The sequence below is a fragment of the Lagenorhynchus albirostris genome, chromosome 12 (assembly GCF_949774975.1).
Source record: "Lagenorhynchus albirostris chromosome 12, mLagAlb1.1, whole genome shotgun sequence".
Lineage (NCBI taxonomy): Eukaryota > Metazoa > Chordata > Mammalia > Artiodactyla > Delphinidae > Lagenorhynchus > Lagenorhynchus albirostris.
This window is the reverse complement of record NC_083106.1, coordinates 66,646,979-66,666,488: the sequence shown is the minus strand read 5'-3', so window position 1 is coordinate 66,666,488 and position 19,510 is coordinate 66,646,979. Positions and strand designations below refer to the sequence as shown.

At 41.7% G+C, this 19,510-nt stretch overlaps 2 protein-coding genes across 2 annotated transcripts in view; one reads left to right on the top strand and one right to left on the bottom strand.

Moving 5' to 3' along the window:
* The window catches only part of UBE2J1 (ubiquitin conjugating enzyme E2 J1), a 26,500-nt gene extending 8,786 nt beyond the window's left edge, over positions 1–17,714 (bottom strand). The window contains exons 1-7 of the mRNA XM_060167266.1: positions 17,546–17,714; positions 9,302–9,375; positions 7,767–7,898; positions 5,527–5,611; positions 5,139–5,244; positions 2,391–2,520; positions 1,045–1,164 (exon numbers count right to left, since the gene is read on the bottom strand). Of these exons, the coding sequence (XP_060023249.1) occupies positions 1,045–1,164; positions 2,391–2,520; positions 5,139–5,244; positions 5,527–5,611; positions 7,767–7,898; positions 9,302–9,375; positions 17,546–17,576 (678 nt within the window). The 5' untranslated portion in view covers positions 17,577–17,714. The remainder of the gene's footprint in view (positions 1–1,044; positions 1,165–2,390; positions 2,521–5,138; positions 5,245–5,526; positions 5,612–7,766; positions 7,899–9,301; positions 9,376–17,545) is intronic.
* Positions 17,554–19,510, top strand: LOC132530238 (basic proline-rich protein-like). The gene is made up of 2 exons (XM_060167268.1): positions 17,554–18,481; positions 19,263–19,510. Exon 1 carries the CDS (start codon positions 17,575–17,577, stop codon positions 18,298–18,300), a length of 726 nt encoding a protein of 241 aa, XP_060023251.1. The 5' UTR covers positions 17,554–17,574; the 3' UTR covers positions 18,301–18,481; positions 19,263–19,510.

Here is a 19,510-nt window from a genome sequence, read left to right as displayed (position 1 = left end):
TCTTAATTATTTAGCAACAGTCCAGTCACAGTTTCTTAATCACTCTCTCCAACGACCAAAGCCCGCTAATGTTTAGACAATAGGTCAGGGCACAACTAATAAGACCCACAGCATCCGTGGAATCTTTCATTCAATAATTATTTATTAGACACTTACTATGTACAAGGGAGCACCGTCCAACAGAACTTTCTGAGATGATAATGTTCCGTATCTATGCTGTCTAAGACAGTAGCCACTAGCCACATGTGGCTCTTGAATACTTGAAATGTAGCCAGTGTGACTAAGGAACTGAATTTTTAATTTAGTTTCATTCTGAATAAGGTAAATACAAATTTAGATAGTCACATGTGGCTAGTGGCTACTGTACTGGACAGAGATGGTCTAAGGCAAATCTTTGACTCCAGGCCTTTAAGTCACTGCCTTAATGCCTTTAAGTCAGTGCCTTAATGCAGCTTAACAAACCTTCCAGAGATAGAGTGCCTATTTAGAAAGCAGCTAATGTATGTATATTTTGTTTCATTCAGAGTCTAGCACTATATTGAAACTAACTTTTCAGGAAAGTCATAGAATTCTGGAAGGACAATAGGACCTAAAATTTGTTTAGTCCAGCCCCATTTAACAAAAAAGAAGGCTCAGAAGATATGAATAACTTGCTTAAGATACTATAATTCGGGCTTCCCTGGCGGCGCAGTGGTTGAGAGTCCGCCTGCCGATGCAGGGGACGCGGGTTCGTGCCCCGGTCCGGGAAGATCCACATGCCGCGGAGCGGCTGGGCCCGTGAGCCATGGCCGCTGAGCCCGCGCGTCCGGAGCCTGTTGCTCCGCAACGGGAGAGGCCACAACAGTGAGAGGCCCGCGTACCGCAAAAAACAACAACAACAAAAAAAAACAAGATACTATAATTCACTAGAGGGAGAGCTAGGCTAGAACCCAACTGTTAGGAGGACCAAAATATTCAGATATTTCATCTAGATATCGCCTTTTCTACTGCAAATAATGACAGTGGTATAGATATAGATATAGATATAAAAGACAAGAGCCATACCGATGTACTTGCTGTAGCACCCTGGAATGTTGTAGGTATATCATCCTGTAAATCGTTTAGTGAAAAAGAGTGGTTTAAGTCCGACTCAGTGATAGTCTTTCCAGATGAATTGACTTCTGCCTATAAAAAAAAGATACACCCAAGAGCAGTGTCACAAGAGGAGATGTACAGAATAACCCACAACCTACTAAGTCCTCTCCTGGATTTATTTTAATTAGTACTTTAATATCAACTAGTCAGTTAAGCTCTGAGCATTCATTCGTGTCCAATACTGTGCTAGATATTTTAGGAAGAGTAGATAATACCTATTCTCAAGGAGCCGTTACTTGGTGAGGAACAAAACTAACACTTCTGGTTCACGATCCACTCCAAAAAGCTCTAAAAACTAGAGTTTTTTGTAGTTTTCAGGCAAAGTCTGACATGTGAGGCTATTAACAGTCTCGATCGCACATTACTGTAAATATTCCCAGGTTTGCTGATGAGATATTAATAGATTTGATTATGGGGTGCTGCCCTAGATCCCACTATGGATGTTAGTATAGGTTTAATATTTCTAAAATCTGAAATTCTGATGTACAAAAGACATCTGGCCCTAAGATTTTCAGAGAAGTAATGTTAAGCACAATAGGAATCCTCAGAAGGAAGAAAATAACCAACATTTATTAACCACCTCCTCTTCCAGGCACCGCAGTAAAACAGAAGGGAAAATTTCTCCCAAGAACTGGACACGGGAGGATACACAAGATGTAGAGAGGGGAGAAAAGGGAGGAGGCAGCATGTTGCTTAAGGCAACTCTTTCTGATGGAGCTAAAAATTAAATTCCAGAAGGAATTATATGCAGAGCAAAAGGATGAGAGACATGTCAAAACATTAATAACAGCTATTTCTTGGGGATGGGATTATGCATGATTGTTATTTTCTTCTTATTGTTTATCTATATTTTCTATAATAATAGTTTAAAATTTATTAAGCACCAGAGACAGTTCTAAATGCAATACATTTAAATGAGCATCAACTCAATTCTCGTAAGAATCCTACAAGTACCATTATTATTCACAGATGAGAAAAAGGTACAATGTAAGTAATATGCCTGATGTCCTACTAACAATAAGCAGCAAAGCTGAGATTTGAACCCTGGCACAGCATACCAGAGTCTAGGTTTTAACCATTACTATGCTATAATAATAATGCTGCTTCTGTGAATACATATTATTAGTTTTATAATGAGAAAAAATTATTTGTAAAAACCTCAGTGAGACAGAACTACATTGCTTTACTTTCTGTCCAAAAGTTGGCAATAAACAAAAGGGCTACAGAATTAGAATTTATTTACAAATTTAGAGTACCTTGAAACTGATTTGTCTAGCCAGTTCCTTGGCTTCTTGGTCAGCCTGACTTGAATCGCTTCCAGATTTTAAAGGCAACAGGACATCCTTCATGGCAAAGCCACATCCCTCACAACAGAAATCTTGTGATCTGGTAAGAAGTAATTTTTTGATGGGTATAAATCAAATACTTGAAAGTTAATCCAAGACAGTCAAATACTGAATGATTAAATTTAAAAGATCACTCAACAATTCCGTATCACACTCATCTACATGCAAATTAGACAATTTTGGCAATAATTATAGTTCTGAGACAAATACACAAGTTAAACTGTTTTTTAAAAAAACCCATGTCAATTATACCTCAATTTTAACAATCTGAAATTTAAAAACAACACAAACTAGGGCTTAGATTTCATTTTTTTTCCTAACATACTGCCTAAATAAAGTAAGCTTTAGATCTGTAAGACAAAACATATAAATTGTTTAACTACACTGTCCTCAAGATCACACATAACAAGCCTATGTTAAGTCTATGTAAAAAGTTCATTTTAAAGCTCAAATCGGGAATTCCCTGGCAGTCCAGTGGTTAAGACTTGGCACATTCACTGCTGTGGGCCCGGGTTTGATCCCTGGTAGGGGAACTAAGATCCCACAAGCCGTGCGGTGCAACCAAATAAAAACAAATTTTTTTTAATAAAATAAAATAGAATTTACAGACATTTCCAAGGAAAAACTCACAAACCCTACTCATCAAAATAGTAGTACAACTTGAAAGATCAGAGAACTTGTGGAAAATCCAGACACTGAAATTCATCATTCATTATAATAAGTAGAGGCTCAAAATAAGCCTGCTAACTAAACTATTTCCTAATATTAATTTGTTTCTGTATGTTTTTATTTTCTTCTTTGTATGACTGGAAGTAAATGTGTATAATATGCAGAAATATATATTGTTACATTGCTGAACTTTTAAAAAAACTACTTTGTCCTACTTCTAGTTCAACAAAATAAGAGTCTTAGATCTTGAAGAATATACTATTTATAACTTCATGTAGACAAAATATATGTAAAAGTTGTGTTAATTTAGTGTTTTTTTTTGTTTTTTTTGCGGTACGCAGGCCTCTCACTGTTGTGGCCTCTCCTGTTGCGGAGCACAGGCTCCGGACGTGCAGGCTCAGCGGCCGTGGCTCACGGGCCCAGCCGCTGCGCGGCATGTGGGATCTTCCTGGACCGGGGCACGAACCCGTGTCCCCTGCATCGGCAGGCGGACTCTCAACCACTGCGCCACCAGGGAAGCCCTAATTTAGTGTTTATTGATGAATGTTTTTTGTTTCAATAGAAGTAGCATTGCTGTCCATATCCTTTGAGAATCAGTTGTATCCAAATTATTTACCTTAAAATGTGTTCACTTTTAACTGAGAAGTCAGATGAAGTTTAAAGGAGAAAGTTTATTTTTAATATATTAGTATTAGTTTATCCACAAGGACAGTATGCTACCATGGTTGAATGCAAAATCATGTTTTAGAAAGCCTGTATCACAGACTAAGAACCTAGAATATATAGAGTGAGACGTCTAAACAAAAAGTTTTTTGGTTTTTTTTTTTTTTACCTTGTATATGAAATGAACTGGATGGAAGTATCAAGATAGAAAGTCGACATAGGAAATCAAAACAAATGCTATGTACTCCAAGTACATATTATAGTTTGTGAATAGTAGCTGCAAGGTATATACCAAACTTGGGAATAAGGTTTAAAAAGAAAAGTTGCTGATGAAACTGGGAGTGTATCAAATCTTCCCGAGGCTAAAGTCTATCTGATTTAACAAACATCTATGGAGGGCCAATTCTGGGCTGTGCTAGGGTAAGATATACTATAATTTAATTAACATAACAGGTCTGAAAGGTGGTAGGCAGCAAAGTCCAGAACAGGACAATGATCAAAATCAAGAATTAGGGCTTCCCTGGTGGCGCAGTGGTTGGGAGTCCGCCTGCCGATGCAGGGGACGCGGGTTCGTGCCCCAGTCCGGGAGGACCCCACATGCCGCGGAGGATCCCACATGCCGCGGAGCGGCTGGGCCCGTGCACCACGGCCACTGAGCCTGCGCATCCGGAGCCTGTGCTCCACAACGGGAGAGGCCACAACAGTGAGAGGCCTGCGTACCGCAAAAAAAAAAAAAAAAAAAAAAATCAAGAATTAGTTTTAGCACTACTCAAAGGAGAGGCTACTCTGAATCTAATGACTAATCTGGGTTATACAGACAGAATGTACTTGATAAAAACCAAGAAGGCAATACCACTGGGAAACTACAACTTGATAAAGAAAATCTTTGCTTTATTCCAGATCATTTATTGAGCACTTGCTATGTGGCAGATGCTACAGATACAAAGATGATAAAATGGATTCCCTCCCTGCCTTCAAGGAGTTCTTAAACTTTTGTGGAAAGCTACATACATATCATTACTCTGGCTCTTTTCCATCTGTAAAACTGCCCAAGTGGAGATAAATGACCAGTACTATCTTCTAGAAGGTATCGCTCATTGTAGGTTGATATTATCAACTACTTTTTAAAACTAGATAGCATGAAACAAATTCTTTAAAGTCTGGTCGCCCCTGGGGAAATTGATACAACTGAATTTCTGAAATAGCAAAACTAAGACTAGATCCTGTAGAACCAAGGTGAGTCACAAAGAGACAGAGCCTAGCTCCTAGTAGCCATTATCCAGAACAGTATTCAGATCGTAACAAATAAGGAAATGCAAAACTTACTTTTTCGCAAGGGTTCTTCTTTCCTCAGGTGTGTAATCTAGAGAACCTATGGCTCCCTCTCCTTTTGTTGGCATAAACCCAATGATGGCTAATAATGCTGTTCTTACTGAAATAAAAAGTAAACATCAATCTAAGTTGCTCTGTAAAAGGAACTGGGTTTACTCTGGAAAGAGAAAAAGAAAAGACTCATAGGGTTTCACTGAAGAGGTACAAGTAGGGGATTGTATTAAAATGATGCAAAAATCTAGACAAGGAAAAGAATTTTATTATTTATTCAATAATATCAAATTATTTATCCAAAACAGCTTCAACCTCAGGAGAGTATTATACATTATTATTATGAATTGACTAAAGTTATATAAGATTTATATTCGCTTTAAATACTCACTACTCCATGACGGCTGCCAAGTTTCAGGATGATGTCCCGAGATGCTCAAACAGATTTTCTTGCCTACTTCAAATCGTCCATTAGCCTTAGGAATAAATAAGGTATTTTAAATGTTATACATGTGTGTGTTTAATGTTTTATACTTTAAAGTATAAATATATTTTATACATAAAGAACTTTTAAAGATAATTTTTTAGAGAATTTTAAAAGGATGGAACCTCCAAGGGGATACAGATTTTTGTCCTCTTACAGATACTCCACAAATATTTGCTGGATTCTGAATGAATAATAAAAGCTGTTTTTAGAAGTTGTAGCAGCTTTGTGAAACTGAGTTGCACAAGTGACATCTAAATAACTGACATATAAAGATGTCCTGATATCCTCCTCTGTGTCTAGTATGGTGCTAGACTCTGGGAAGGATCTAAAAGAGAAGAAACTAGATACTGGGGAGGAAGGCTCTGAGATGGGAGTGATTCTCAGAAGGATGATGCAATTTCATACAGGAACACAGAAGTGAAACACGAGAGAGAATGATTTCAGTTTTGTCTTGGCAGAAGAGCTACTGATGATGTCCGGCAGGCAGGCAGAAATACAGACATGCTGGCATCAGAAGAAGATAATACATTTCTGGTACCTGACTTTCACAGAGGTGATCGTTGAAACCATTTCATAGAAATAAGAGAAAACAGCTGTAGTCTGAACTCGTAGACTATCCATACTGAGGGGAAGGATAGGAAAAAGAGGCATGAAGTTAGAATATAAGTTCCACGTGGGCAGAGAATTTGACTTATTCTCTGCCACACCCACAGGGTGCATGACACGTGTTTAATAAATATTTGTTGAATGAAGGCTGGAGAAGACTTTTCAAAGAGAGGAAGTGAATCAGAAAGAGTAAGTACTGAAAACCAGTACACATGACGATATCACCGGTGAACAGCTGCTGCCCCACTGGCCCCCACCAGTTCCCCCACGCACCAGCCCTCCCTTCAGACCACCTGGCTCTCCCCACGACCTAGCAACTAAAAGAAGGGAAGGGCCCCTCCAGGGCCTCCTGCTCCAGCCCTACTGCCAGCATTAACAATTCTCAACAACACCTAGTGTTTAGGAAGCAGCTTCTATATGCCACGAACTTTATAGTGTGATTATATTTACCATACACATCCCTTTTGACAAATGAGAAAAGTGAATTTCAAAGAGCTTATGTAACCTGCCCGTGGTGTAATGGAAACCGCACTGGCCAGAATCCAGGGCTATTGGTTCTAAAACTAATGCTCTTTCCACTACACCAAACAATATAGGTAAAAGCAACATTAATTTGGTGATAATGAATATCTTTTCTTTTACCATTTGCTAACCCCATGTGTATCAGATGTTTAACTTAAACTTAGATGGAATAGGATGAAGACTGAGAAGAGGTGGTGAGATTTCTCAAACCGGTCTCTGAGACTGGTGTCTTAAGCCTGTTTAAACAGGGTGCTATGTGTGGGAACCAGAACACAACAGGCTAAACTAGAGTTAGCATGCCTTGAAGGTTATCAGAAGAGAAAAATAACTGCAGCTTAAAGTGGTAGCAGAGATATGGGAAGGTTTTTGTGTTTTATTTTTGCTTCTTTCAAGGTTAGGGGATAATTAAACACACATAAATGAAAGGAAATGAAGGAAGAAAACCTTAACACTTAAGAGAGGAATTTACTGATGGAATACTGTCCCAGGAAACCAAAGAGAAAACTGGATCAACAGCTTTCCTTTACATGGAGATAAAATATGTGAAGATGGAGAGAAATTCTAAGATATAAATAAATAGTAATAACATAGCTAACATTTATTGAGGACTGTGTCAGTTCTTATTCTAAGAGCTGCACGTAAAGATGAGGAAACTCAAGAACAAAGCATAAGAAACGTGAGAAACTGAAGGAGATAACGTGATTAAGAGGTACAATAACAGTAACTACCCTTTATTGAGTACTTACCATGTGCCAGCCTAGCACTTTGCATACATTAATTCACTGAATCCTAACAACCACACTATGGCAATTAGTATCATGAGTACTTCTCAGATGCTTCAACTTCCTAAGAATTTTTTTCCAGAAAAAAATACAGTCCAAGGTCTGATCTCCAAAAGCAAAGTTATAATAATAATGGTCCACTTTATTTCTTAATGAAAATGAGTATGCATACACACTTTACAGCCACCAGGAAGAGTTACACCAGAAGCATTCCAAAAAGTCAAGAATTCTTACCGTTAGGAGAATAATGCTTGGTGGTTTCATGGGATACTCTGGTGGCAGTACTATTCGTCCATGATAAACTCCTCCATCAAAATCTGAATCTGGGGGCCCTCTAACTGTGAAGTGCCACTCAAAAAGGTTATCCTGGACAAAAACAACAACCAACAAGGAATCAAGAGCATTAAAAAGTTGGATTTTTTTAATCAGTGAGTATTAGAAACATGGGTGCGAAAAATTAACGTTTTATAATACTGCTAGAACAGTTTCTAATGCACACAATGTCTCAAGTATAAAAGTTATAAATAAAAGCTATTAAATCTAGTTTTCATGTCCCATAAGAGCTAAAATGTTTTTAAACAAATGCATTTTAAAACATCTGAGCATTGTTATATATTCATAAATAAGATTATAGATTTACATATTTCCTATTAGTTTAGCTCCATCTATTTTCTCTGAAAATCTCTTCTGGAGTCCTGAAGTTTTAACCTGGACTAATTGCTTTCTTGACACATTCCAAAATTCGTCACTTGAGTGTCTTCTAGGTTTACTGGAATCTCAATCTTCCTCTGTATTTATTTGTTGTTGTTTGTTTTTTTGGTTTTTGCATTATTTTGATGTGGTTTACTGTCAACTATGTGCCTCTGAAAGGAACACAAGGAAGAAAGTTTGTGTTCTGGTCTGTCTGAAAAGATATTTATTCTGAGTTCATGCCTGATTGTTTTCTGGACAGAGATTTAATTAATTAATTAGTTAAAAAATCATTTGATCTAAAAAAAGATTATAGACTTAATTAAACTGTAAATTAATCCTTATATCCTAATTAGTGATAATTATTATTTATATAATCAAATAATTTACTATAAATTTAGATTGTTTTAGCAAACCTTTAAAAATTATCCCTCATAGATGCCTAAAAGCTCTTTAGTAAGTGGTCAGTAATATTAACACATAGGCTGTTAACATCATCTTACAGTTAACCACGTACTTCATAGTTTGCAAAATGCTTGCACATATTATCACATCTTATTCTCACTATTACCATGAAAACCAGATTGGGCACATTTAAATACCCTCCTTTCACAGATGGGAAGACTGAAGAGAGGTAGAGATGTTCGTACAAAAAGCCCAAACTAGCTGTAGAGACCCCTCAAGGGGCTAAGTCTTCCACCTGTAGAGTCTGGAGTTCTTTCCACTTTCCCTCCTGAGGGAAGACCTAAAATTAATTTAGTAACTGAGGCCCACTTTATAGAGACCAGAAATCTGCCTCTTCTAAAATGTCTGATTCTGAATGGCTAATAGAAATACTCAGTGTACACCTGAAACTAACACATTGTAAATTAACTATACTTCAATTTTTTTTAATGGTTAAAAAAAAAAGTAAAAAAAAACCCCAAAAAACTCAGAAACTATAGGGACTAAAATATATCAATAAAGCATATCAAACACATTTGTAATGACTCAAAGCAATGAAAAAATAATTTTAAGAAACTTATTTAAAATATTAAAGTATTAAAATACATATGTAGAAGACAGAGATAGAAACTAACCTCTAAAGGCTGTGCATGATAATGATCTGTTGGATCTTTCAATTCTGCTGCTTCTTTCATTAAACGTTTAACGGCTAAAATAAAATTCACAAGATAGAGACATTTACAATTTACTTTTCTAAGTGATTAGCACAGATTTACAAACCTAATGAAAAAGTTCCTACTTCAACAAAAAATGTGTAGAGGACTTGTTCAACAGAGCATATCATTTAATTATGGGATAATAGTAATAACGGTGGGGAGGAAATGGTAGCTAGGCACTAGAAGAGGTACACGTTAAATTATATATAGGGAAGTCTCATAAAGTCACTATTTTTATTTAGTAAGTACTTATATATACTTCCTATAGGGTAGCACTCAAATATTAATTCATGTAATCCTCAAAACAACTCTATAAGATAGGTGCGATTTTTAACCCCATTTTCCAGATGAAGAAACTGAGACATGGAGAAATTATATAACACGTCCAAGGTCACACAGCTGATAAATGACAGAGCTAGGATTCCAACACAGGCAGTCCAACTCTACCTTGTTAAAATACTTAACAAAAACGTGGCCTCTGGAACTCATGCTCATGAACAGTAAACTCCTATATCCTCAACCTCGTGGGACTTTCTACCCACTATCTTGCATTAACTTAATGGCACTGTCCGCAGAGGTCAATGAATCTCTATAGCCCTAACTGAATTCCTTTTTGAAATGATTCTTCGGCTTAATTAAAACCTCCAATCCACTGACGCCATAACATTCTTCACCCCACCTATACCTATAGTCACTTCCCTCTTCATCCACACTTTTGGCTCTTAGGAGTTCCTCTTTCATGTTCCCCTGACAAAATTTAATTCTAACTGAGCCAACTCAACCATCTTCTTTTTCTTTTTAGTATTTATTTTATTTATGGCTTGTTTTTTTTTTGTCTGTGTCGGGTCTCAGTGGCCACACACAGGCTCTTCGTTGTGGCGCACGGGCTCCAGGGCATGTGGGCTCTGTAGTTTGCCACGCGTGGACTCTCGTTGAGACGGAGCTCAGTAGTTGTGGCCCACGGGCTTAGCTGCCCCGCCGGCTGTGGCATCTTAGTTGCCCGACCAGGGATCAAACCCGTGTCCCCTGAATTGGAAGGAGGATTCTTTACCACTGCGCTACCAGGGAAGTCCCCCAACCATCTTTTTATCTGGAGTCTATACCCAAACAGCTGAGTATTACTGAAAGGGGTTTAAAAAGTCAGAGACGGGCACATTGATGCCATTATAGAGTTATTAACAACAATCTCCACTGGGACACAATGCCACCCTGTGTTCCTACATTTCTCCAGGAAGCCTCCACCCAACCCCCTCCAACGAGTCCAAGACTATCTCACACCTATTTACTCTCAATTCTCTTCCGCCTCTTTCAGTTCATGGCACAGACTTTTAGCCCCGTGATCAATGACTATTAATAGCTTATGACAGTTTACAATCCTATGTGTATCTGTACCCTCTTTCCTCCCCTATTGGTTCACAAAGGTCAATCCTTTGATTCCAGCCCCCTCACCCTCAAGCTTTAGGTGCTAAAAAAATGTCAGGATACTGGTGTAGGATGCAGGAGAGCAAAGCCAGGGAAACACCAGATGGCCCAAGGCTCTACAAAACTCTGCTTGAGAACCAACGGACACAGTTCAATACATGCTATGAGAGAGGTGTGCACCAGGTGGGCACCTAACCTGAGAGCAGACAGAAGAGAAAAGGGGTCAGGTACTGACATCCAAAAGAAAGACAGTAGGAATTACCCAGCTCGGTATGAATAAGCAGAGGAAACAATAAAAGTAAATTTGTGGTGGCACAGGTTGGAACGTTACGGGTAGAGGTTAACTGAGAAGCAACTCTCACACACTACAACCAAACAGTTCGGTATGTGCCAGGACTTTTTGCATAAATTTCATTTTAATCAAGGGTTCCTAAGCTGGAAAAAAACTCTAACGTCACTACCCTATTCCATAACTATTAATATTCTTTTCCATCTCCGACACAGAGAATTTGTTCATCTGATCAGCAAATATTCATTAAGTTCATACTAGATGCTATAGCTACAACCAAAATAAAATATAGCGTCTGTTATCAAGGAGCTTATAGGCTGGGGGGAGGAGTCAATACAAATCAGCATGATAAATGAATGCTATATTAGAAACACACACATATATACTGAGACACGATCTCCCCCCAAGTTCCAGACACTAACTAGGCTTTGTTCAATTCTTTGCACACAGTTCACCTTCTCTCTACTTCAGACCCTCCTTCCTACATAGCAATTCCTCAGCTTGCACTGCTGTTCCTCCTCCCTTCCCCCACTTCATCATTGAGTCTGGCTCCCACCAGACCTTTATGAAATTTACTCAGGAAGGTCTCCCTGACACCTTCCTTTGTCCACTCTCAGAGGAGCGACTAGAGATTTCCATTTGGACAAATAAAAATCCTTGAGGAGTCCTGGCAGGAGAGTGGAGCGCAGGAATGCTCTCTAAGTTACTTCATTTGGAAACCACTGCCCTGGATACTGGCTTGAGTCCCCTTGCTCTAAGTCCTCTTAACACCCTATAATTTTTCTTTCATAAAGTTCATCTCACTTGTGATTAACACCTGTCCTTCCTGCTCAACAACATTTACTTCACTGCAGTCTCCTCAAGGCTTAGCACACAGTAAGCACTCAAATATTAGCTGAAATGAATTTTACTATCTTCCCCCCAACAAAACTCTTTCCAAGGATCTGATTAAAATGCAGTGGTTTTGGGGACTTCCCTGGAGATCCAGTGGTTAGGACTCCGTGCTTCCACTGCAGGGGGCACAGCTTCAGGGAGCTAAGATCCTGCAAGCCGCACAGCGTGGTCAAAAAAAAAAAGCAGGGGGCTTCCCTGGTAGCGCAGTGGTTGAGAGTCCGCCTGCCGAGGCAGGGGACACGGGTTCGTGCCCCAGTCTGGGAGGATCCCACATGCCGCGGAGCGGCTGGGCCCGTGAGCCATGGCTGCTGAGCCTGCGCGTCCGGAGCCTGTGCTCCGCAACGGGAGAGGCCACAACAGTGAGAGGCCCGCGTACCGCAAAAAAAAAAAAAAAAAAAAAAAAAAAGCAGTGGTTCTCAAATTTATTTGATAATGAGATAAAATCCTTTGTTCAAAGAAAAGTTTAAGGAGAACCTCAATAGGTAAAACATAACAGCAGAGCCAGCATGGAAGGGCCTTCAGGCTATTTATCCCCATCCGCCCATTCTACCTAAGGGGCCCACGGAAAAAGAACTGAAAGCCCCTGTTTTAGAGCCGTGTAAAAATATCACTAAGAATATAATTAGATATAAATAAAATCATGGAAGTTGTTATGAAGTTAATTAGTTTAACTTGATTACTGCTGTCAGCAATCAAAGATGCCAGGAAGACTGTTTTTCCTTTATCCCTCATCAGCAGGCTGCAAAATGATTAAGCAGAAGAGGTCAGATTTTATGCCATTCCATAACATTACCACATTTTCTCTGCCTCTTCGTCACTCAGCTCCGTTCAACAGAGGAAAATAAACACCCAACGGATATTATGAGAGATGTATGAAAGGGTCGGAATTGCTACAGGAAAGAATTTAAAGGAACAATCATTGGCTCAACCACTACACACGTTGATTTTATTAGTCCACGGGCCACACAGGCACATACCATGTGAGAGACAAAGTACAAAGCCAAACAGAACGTAAGATTATTCTAGTGTTTTTATAATCTATTTTTTCTGAAACAACATATACTATGAACACCTTTGTGAAAAAGAACGTGGACTCTGGAATTAGACCTGCATTAAAATTCTGGCTCTGGGGACTTCCCTGGTGGCACAGTGGTTAAGAATCCACCTGCCAATGCAGGGGACACAGGTTCAACCCCTGGTCTGGGAAGATCCCACATGCCGCAGTGCAACTAAGCCCGTGCGCCACAACTACTGAGCCTGTGCTCTAGAGCCCGCAAGCCACAACTACTGAGCCCACGTGCCACAACTACCAAAGCCTGTGCACCTAGAGCCCATGCTCCACAACAAGAGAAGCCACGACAATGAGAAGCCTGCGTGCTGCAACTAAAGAAAGCCCACACGTAGCAATGAAGACCCAATGCAGCCAAAAATAAATAAATAAATAAATTTTAAAAAATATGGCTCTGATATTTTGTAGCTCTAAATCCTTGAACAAGTCACTTATAATCTTATTCTGCCTCAATGTTCATATCTGTCAAATGAAAGTCAATAATTTTGTCACATAATTCTTTCCTTTTCACCCCTTCCTCTTCCCCAGGTCAGAAATGGACTGAGATTTAAGGCCCTCTCAATGATTCTCCCTGGTTCAAATCCAGGCCATAAGTATATGTAGTCGGCCACATGACATGGCTCCCTAGCTCCCCAAAAGAAATATCACTGCTATGGAATAGTCAAGATTCAAAGTACCACCTGGAAACTAGGGCTAGAGCATAGTCTGCCTCTCCTGATACTCCATCTCTTGCTACCACACGGATAGTGAGGAAACTTCTTCCATTCCAGCTCCTCTCTTATCTCTTTGCAAGGTTATCAGTGGAACTCTCCAACCATGGTAAGACAAGATGTGCCAGGAAAGAGAAGGAGGGTGGGGAGCGCCTGCATGCCTGCCCTCGTTCTTCCTTTTCATGGAGGCCACATGATCACTCTGGATCCAAACTCTAGGCTCTAAGGGCCTCCCATTAGCGCTCTTCACATGCCCAGGTAGCTCACTGGGCTTTGAGACAAAGCTCCAGCTAAAGGGGTCTTTTACACGTCACTGTCTCTCATGCATCTGTCTCTCTTGGAAAGTATCAATGAATATCTTGATATCATCCATCTCCAGGTTATCGAGGATGTGAATCCAACGTCATGCTCCCCAACCACATCTTCCTGCTCCCATAGTGAAGGCACTTAAGCAAATACTTAAGGACTCATGTTTCTGCCCACAAAGACCCTGCAAAGGTATCCATTCAATTTAAATATCTGAGCCATGGAGATAGAAGAATGACTAAGACCTGCTTCTTGTCTTCAAAAAGCTTGTAGTGAGAGAGAAAGACATGAAAACAATTACAACACAAATATTGACCAAGTATGCACAAATATAGGGACTACCTTAGTCTGCCTATGGGAGCTGGACAAGGCAGAACCTTAAAGAAGCTTGAAGAATTAATAGGAAGTTCAAATGGATAAAAGGGAAGGCATTCCAAGCAGAGGTTCCAACAGGGACCAAGGCATATAGGTGAGAAGAGCTGCTCCATCTGGAGAATCACTCAGGCAAAATGGGTAGATGGTAAAAATGCAAAGGAGCACAGGAGTGATAGGAGACGAGGCTGGTGAGGAGGGCAAGCTAAACAGTTTACTTTGAACTTAATCCACAGCTATCAGGAAGCTACTGAAATGTTTTCAATTTGAGGAGTGACCTAATCAGTTTTTGTTTTAATTGATCTGGTGACAACAGCGAAGGATTAGATATATGTGACTGTGTGTATTGGCACCTGCGTGAAAATGCATGCATTTGTGTGTGTTTCAGGGTAGAGCGTGGAGTAAAGGAGTAGACCAAGAGATCAAAGACGACGCCAGTGGATTCCTCGGTGGCTGTCAAACCCTGGGTTAGGAATATTAGGGTGAGGGGCAAGCTTGGGGGAGGAGAGAAAACTGATTAGTTTGGTTTTGGGTTTTTATACCTAGGAGAGATTTTTTTGGTCTGTGGGAAATTCGGGTAAAGATGTTAAATCACCAGTAAGTTCTATGTATCTACAGCCTAGGAGAAGGGTTTAAATTGGACATTAAAGCTTGAGAATGATTAGTGTGAAGGGGCAGTAGACATCTGGGCATGGATAGAATAACTGCTAGGTTTCTGATGGAGGTAGTAGGTGCCTTTACACCAATCTCTTATATGCCTGCCAATCACCTGCTGAACGCAACCCATAGGGCCCTTCCAAAGAAATCTGCTGCAGGAGGTTCATTACACATACGTCTCCCTACTTCGTACTCTGATATCCTGCGACTTTGGCCAGAACGGACCCAAAAAGAGATCAGGGAGTCTGATGCAGAGGCAAGTACTGATACGCTAGCCAGAGGCTTATGAAGTGGTTCCACACAGAGCTCTGCACACAGCCAGAGGTCCACTCCAGAAAGATTGTAAAAAAATGTTTTCATTGTAAAGCAATTATACTCCAATAAAGATGTTAAAAAAAATGTTTTCCCATCTATAAAATGAACAAATTTACTATCCATATGCTAACACACTGGCCTTTAACCAGTTATTTGTACTGTCTTAACTTAATTGTCCCATCCATACCTCTAAGACAACTCCACATCAGATAGAGAGAAAAAGTGTTATATCTCTTACATTGTGCAGTGTTTTTAAACACTTCCTTTCACACATGCATTACCCTACGAAATATTACAAGACAATAAAACAAAGGAAGGAAACATTTTCACTATGCCTCCTGCACTTATTCAATAAGTCCCATATCTCATCTAATTTACCTTTTCCATGAACTCTAATTTGTACAATGACCAAAAAAGGTTTTAAAATTTTTTTTCATTTTTAGAACAGCAGCACTACCTTTGAGGAAATGAAACCAAAAAGAGGAAGCAATTTATTACACAGTAGAAACATGTCTACCCAAGTTCGGCCAGATGACAAGTAGGTCATATAGTATAGAAACATACAACATTCTGGAGAATTTTAAATGCTTACCACAATCTCAGGTATGATAACCTAACAAAATTGAGCAAGGTCGCCTGACAACAATCTCTTGGGACCCACCAATCCTCCATTCCAAATTGCACTATTGTACAATTGTACATTTTCATTATTCTCTGGACATCCCACTAAGTACCTCAGCTGTCTCAAGGAACTTGATACCATGTGACCAAGGAGTCACCCTACATTTTACCCACATAGTTTATTAAAATCTAGCACAATCTTAACAATCTAGTCATTCTACCATCTAATCTTAAAACTAAGCTTTTCTTTACCTCTTTCTCTTTGATCTCCTTTTTTTTTTTTTTTCCTGGTGTTCTTAGGAGATGGGCTGGGGGCAGGGATTGTGAATCCACTGAAATTGAATCCTATAAATGTATTTCTTGGAGAGCCCATGGCCTTTGCCAGATTTTTTTAAAGTCTTTGCCTCTCCAAATGTTATGACCAATTCTGTAAACTTAGTTACCTAAGAACGTGTCTTAGCCTGACAGCACTCTGGTTAACAAAGCTCTGTTCAATCACTATCCTCAGGCTTTTCTGGATTCTTTGTTCGTTTTTAAGTTATTTAAAAAAATCAAGGATCCACAATTAGCTCTTTCCACGAGCATGCTAATCTTGCTGATTCTTACTGAGAAATTGCTTCTTTGGAAGGAAAAAAAGAACTAGCAAGGGTTGGTCAAACCATCACTAACATCCTAGGATTATCATTTAGAGCTAAAGTGTGGAGCTTCTCCCTCCTAACAAATTTATCAAGGTACAGATCGAATACCATTTATAGAACACAAAGATTCGTTTCAAGCCTGTCTTAATCTGAGAGAGCCGCTTACTTTTCGTGCATCTTTATGATACATCAGAAAAAAATTTGAGGCTAGGATCGTTTGGCTGCTTCTGTGAATGAAGCACGGGCATTAAATACAGAAAGAGAAGTTCCTATGACTGAACATAGACATACATCATACTAGTCAGTATGGCAAAAATCATGGTTAGCTCTAAAGTACATGGCTCAACTAGTTTTCGTAGCTTTTTGGTTAACTGGTATGGTCCAGAACATTTCCTTTATGTCTGTAATTCTATTCGCCCCAAATGCTGCAAACAGAACGTTTAAACTAAATCCTCAAATGCGAGTGGGTCAAGCAGCTAATAAAAGTCCGGTGGCGGTGACGGAGAAGGGCTAACGACGGTGTTCAAGGCGCAGGTAGGGCGAGGAGCTGATGATCACTATTACCCAGAGCCATCACCTTTACACCTGTGCTCGGGGATGAGTTGATAACCCAGCTCTACGCGACGAAAATGAGGGCAGGGCAGTCGCGGTGCCGAGGGGAGTCCCCAGGTTTGGTGCCCGCTCGGCAGCCCTGCTGCGCGGCCTGCACCAGCCCGGCAGGCGGCGGGCTCGCGTAGAGCGCTAAACCGGGAGCGGGGCCGCGAGCGGCGGCCGACGCGAGGGGACGACGGCGCGGGGCCCTGGAGTACGGGGTCACTCCTCCCTCCCGCCCACAGTGCGGCACCGCGCCCATCCTGCAGCCCCGCTCACCCGGACTCTTCAGGTTGTAGCGGGTCTCCATGGCGGGTCGCTGTCCCGGCTCCGGCCTCCCGGCTCGCTGCCGCCGATGCCGCCACCTCTCCGCACCGCTGCCGCCCGGGTCTCAGCGTGGCTCGGACCGACCGGACCTGGCCCAGGAACCTCCGGGGACGCCGCCCAGCCCTGGCCAGGACTGCAGGCGGGGCGGGAGGGCACGGGCGAGGCGCGGGCTCCGCAGTGGCGCGGGCTCCGCGGTAGCGCCGCCTCCTCCGCTGCTCCCCCGCCTCCCTGAGGGCTGGGCAGGCGCCGGCGCCGGCCCGGGTGTCGCTGAAGCGGGGGCCCGGGCTGGAGGTCAGCGTCCTCGTCTGGCCGCGGGTCCAACGCTGCCGCGGCCGCCCTGCCTGCGTCACCCGCCCTCTCCCCGGTTTTGTGAAGTTGTCCTGACGTGGCAGTCGCTCCGTGGCGGGAGGGCGGCGCGGCCGTGGGCCACTTCGCCGGCCCCGGGAAGCCCGCTCCGAGATCTGAAAAAGCGAGCAGCGCCCAGGTCGTCTTCCTCTCACCCAGGGTCGCCCGGAGGCCGACCTCCCGCCGGGCCCATCCGACGTCCCCAGGCGCTCGCGGAGCTCCCCGCGGAGCGGCGCGGCAGGAAACGCCCCGGCCCTGCTCGCGGCGGGCTGGGTCCGGGCCCGGGCCCTCGACACCGGGTTCAGAGCCGCCCCGGCCCGGCGCCCGCGTGCACCGGCGCCTGCCAAGTGCTTTGTTTTTAGATCAATAGTTGTTTTGGGGTGGAAACAGTTAAATCGGGAAGATAAAATCCAGTGATAAGGGATTGAGTAGGGCTTTATAAGGATTCTTTTTCAAACAAATGTGTTTAGGTGCAAGGCACTTTAGCATTTGGGGAGATTAAAAAAAAGGAGTTGAATCGGGGAAAGCATACAAATATGAAAGGTATATCCTTAAAGAACACACTTTAGGCTTCATTGCGGAAAGAGTGGGATTGAGAAAAAGAGGACAGGACTGGGGCTTTTGAAGACTTATAACAGGAGCAAAGACTTAGGAAGAGGGGAGATTGGGATGGTGAGGAGGATGAAGAGGGAAGGAAAGACGTCTAGGTGGGATGAAGAGGGTTAATCAGGTTGGGCAAGTTTCATTTTGGTATGTAAAAGTAGAAAACTTTCTTTTTGAAAGGCAGCAGAATATGCCACCTCAAAATATGCCTCTTTGGCATAAGGATTATTTTGAGCTGATTATTTTTGAGAAAGAGCAGGCTCAAGAGAATCTCTGAAAACAGAGTAGAAATTACCATTTTCTAGGCGAAATTTACGTTTGTTAGCGTCTCCCTCTCTCTAAAGAGAAGGAAGGTTGACTCTAAATCACAAGAGAGTCTCAATGGAGAAGGCACTGACAAATCTGCAAAATAATCTTTACCCTTGTTTAAGTGCTTTTCCTATGACCTCCCATAACTGGCCTCCCTCCAATCCCCCTACAGCTTTCTTTTGTCTTTAGTTGAAGATAGTATTTAAGGTGGTGACTTGGGCCAAATCAGGGAGTTACTTGGCTTGTTTTTCCTTTGTTCATCTGTGTATTACAAGGGGTTTCAGCCAAGAACTCATAAGGGTAGAAGGAAATTATTTTCCTCCCTTATTTTCTATTGTTAAAATTAAGAATCTAAAGTGAATTGAGGGCTTCCCTGGTGGTACAGTGGTTAAGAATCCACCTGTCAATGCAGGGGACATGGATTCAAGCCCTGGTCCAGGAAAATCCCACATGCCACAGAGCAATGAAGCCCATGAGCCACAACTACTGAGCCTGCGCTCTAGAGCCTGCAAGCCATAACTACTGAGCCCGCGTGCCTAGAGCCCGTGCTCCGCAATAAGAGAAGTCACGGCAATGAGAAGCCCACGCACCGCCACAAGAGAAGCCACCGCAATGAGCAGCCCATGCACCGCAACAAAGAGTAGCCCCCACTCGCCGCAA

Excerpts from the sequence above, each read along its gene's own strand:
- LOC132530238 (XM_060167268.1), top strand. The coding sequence starts at position 17,575 with ATGGCGGGTCGCTGTCCCGGCTCCGGCCTCCCGGCTCGCTGCCGCCGA.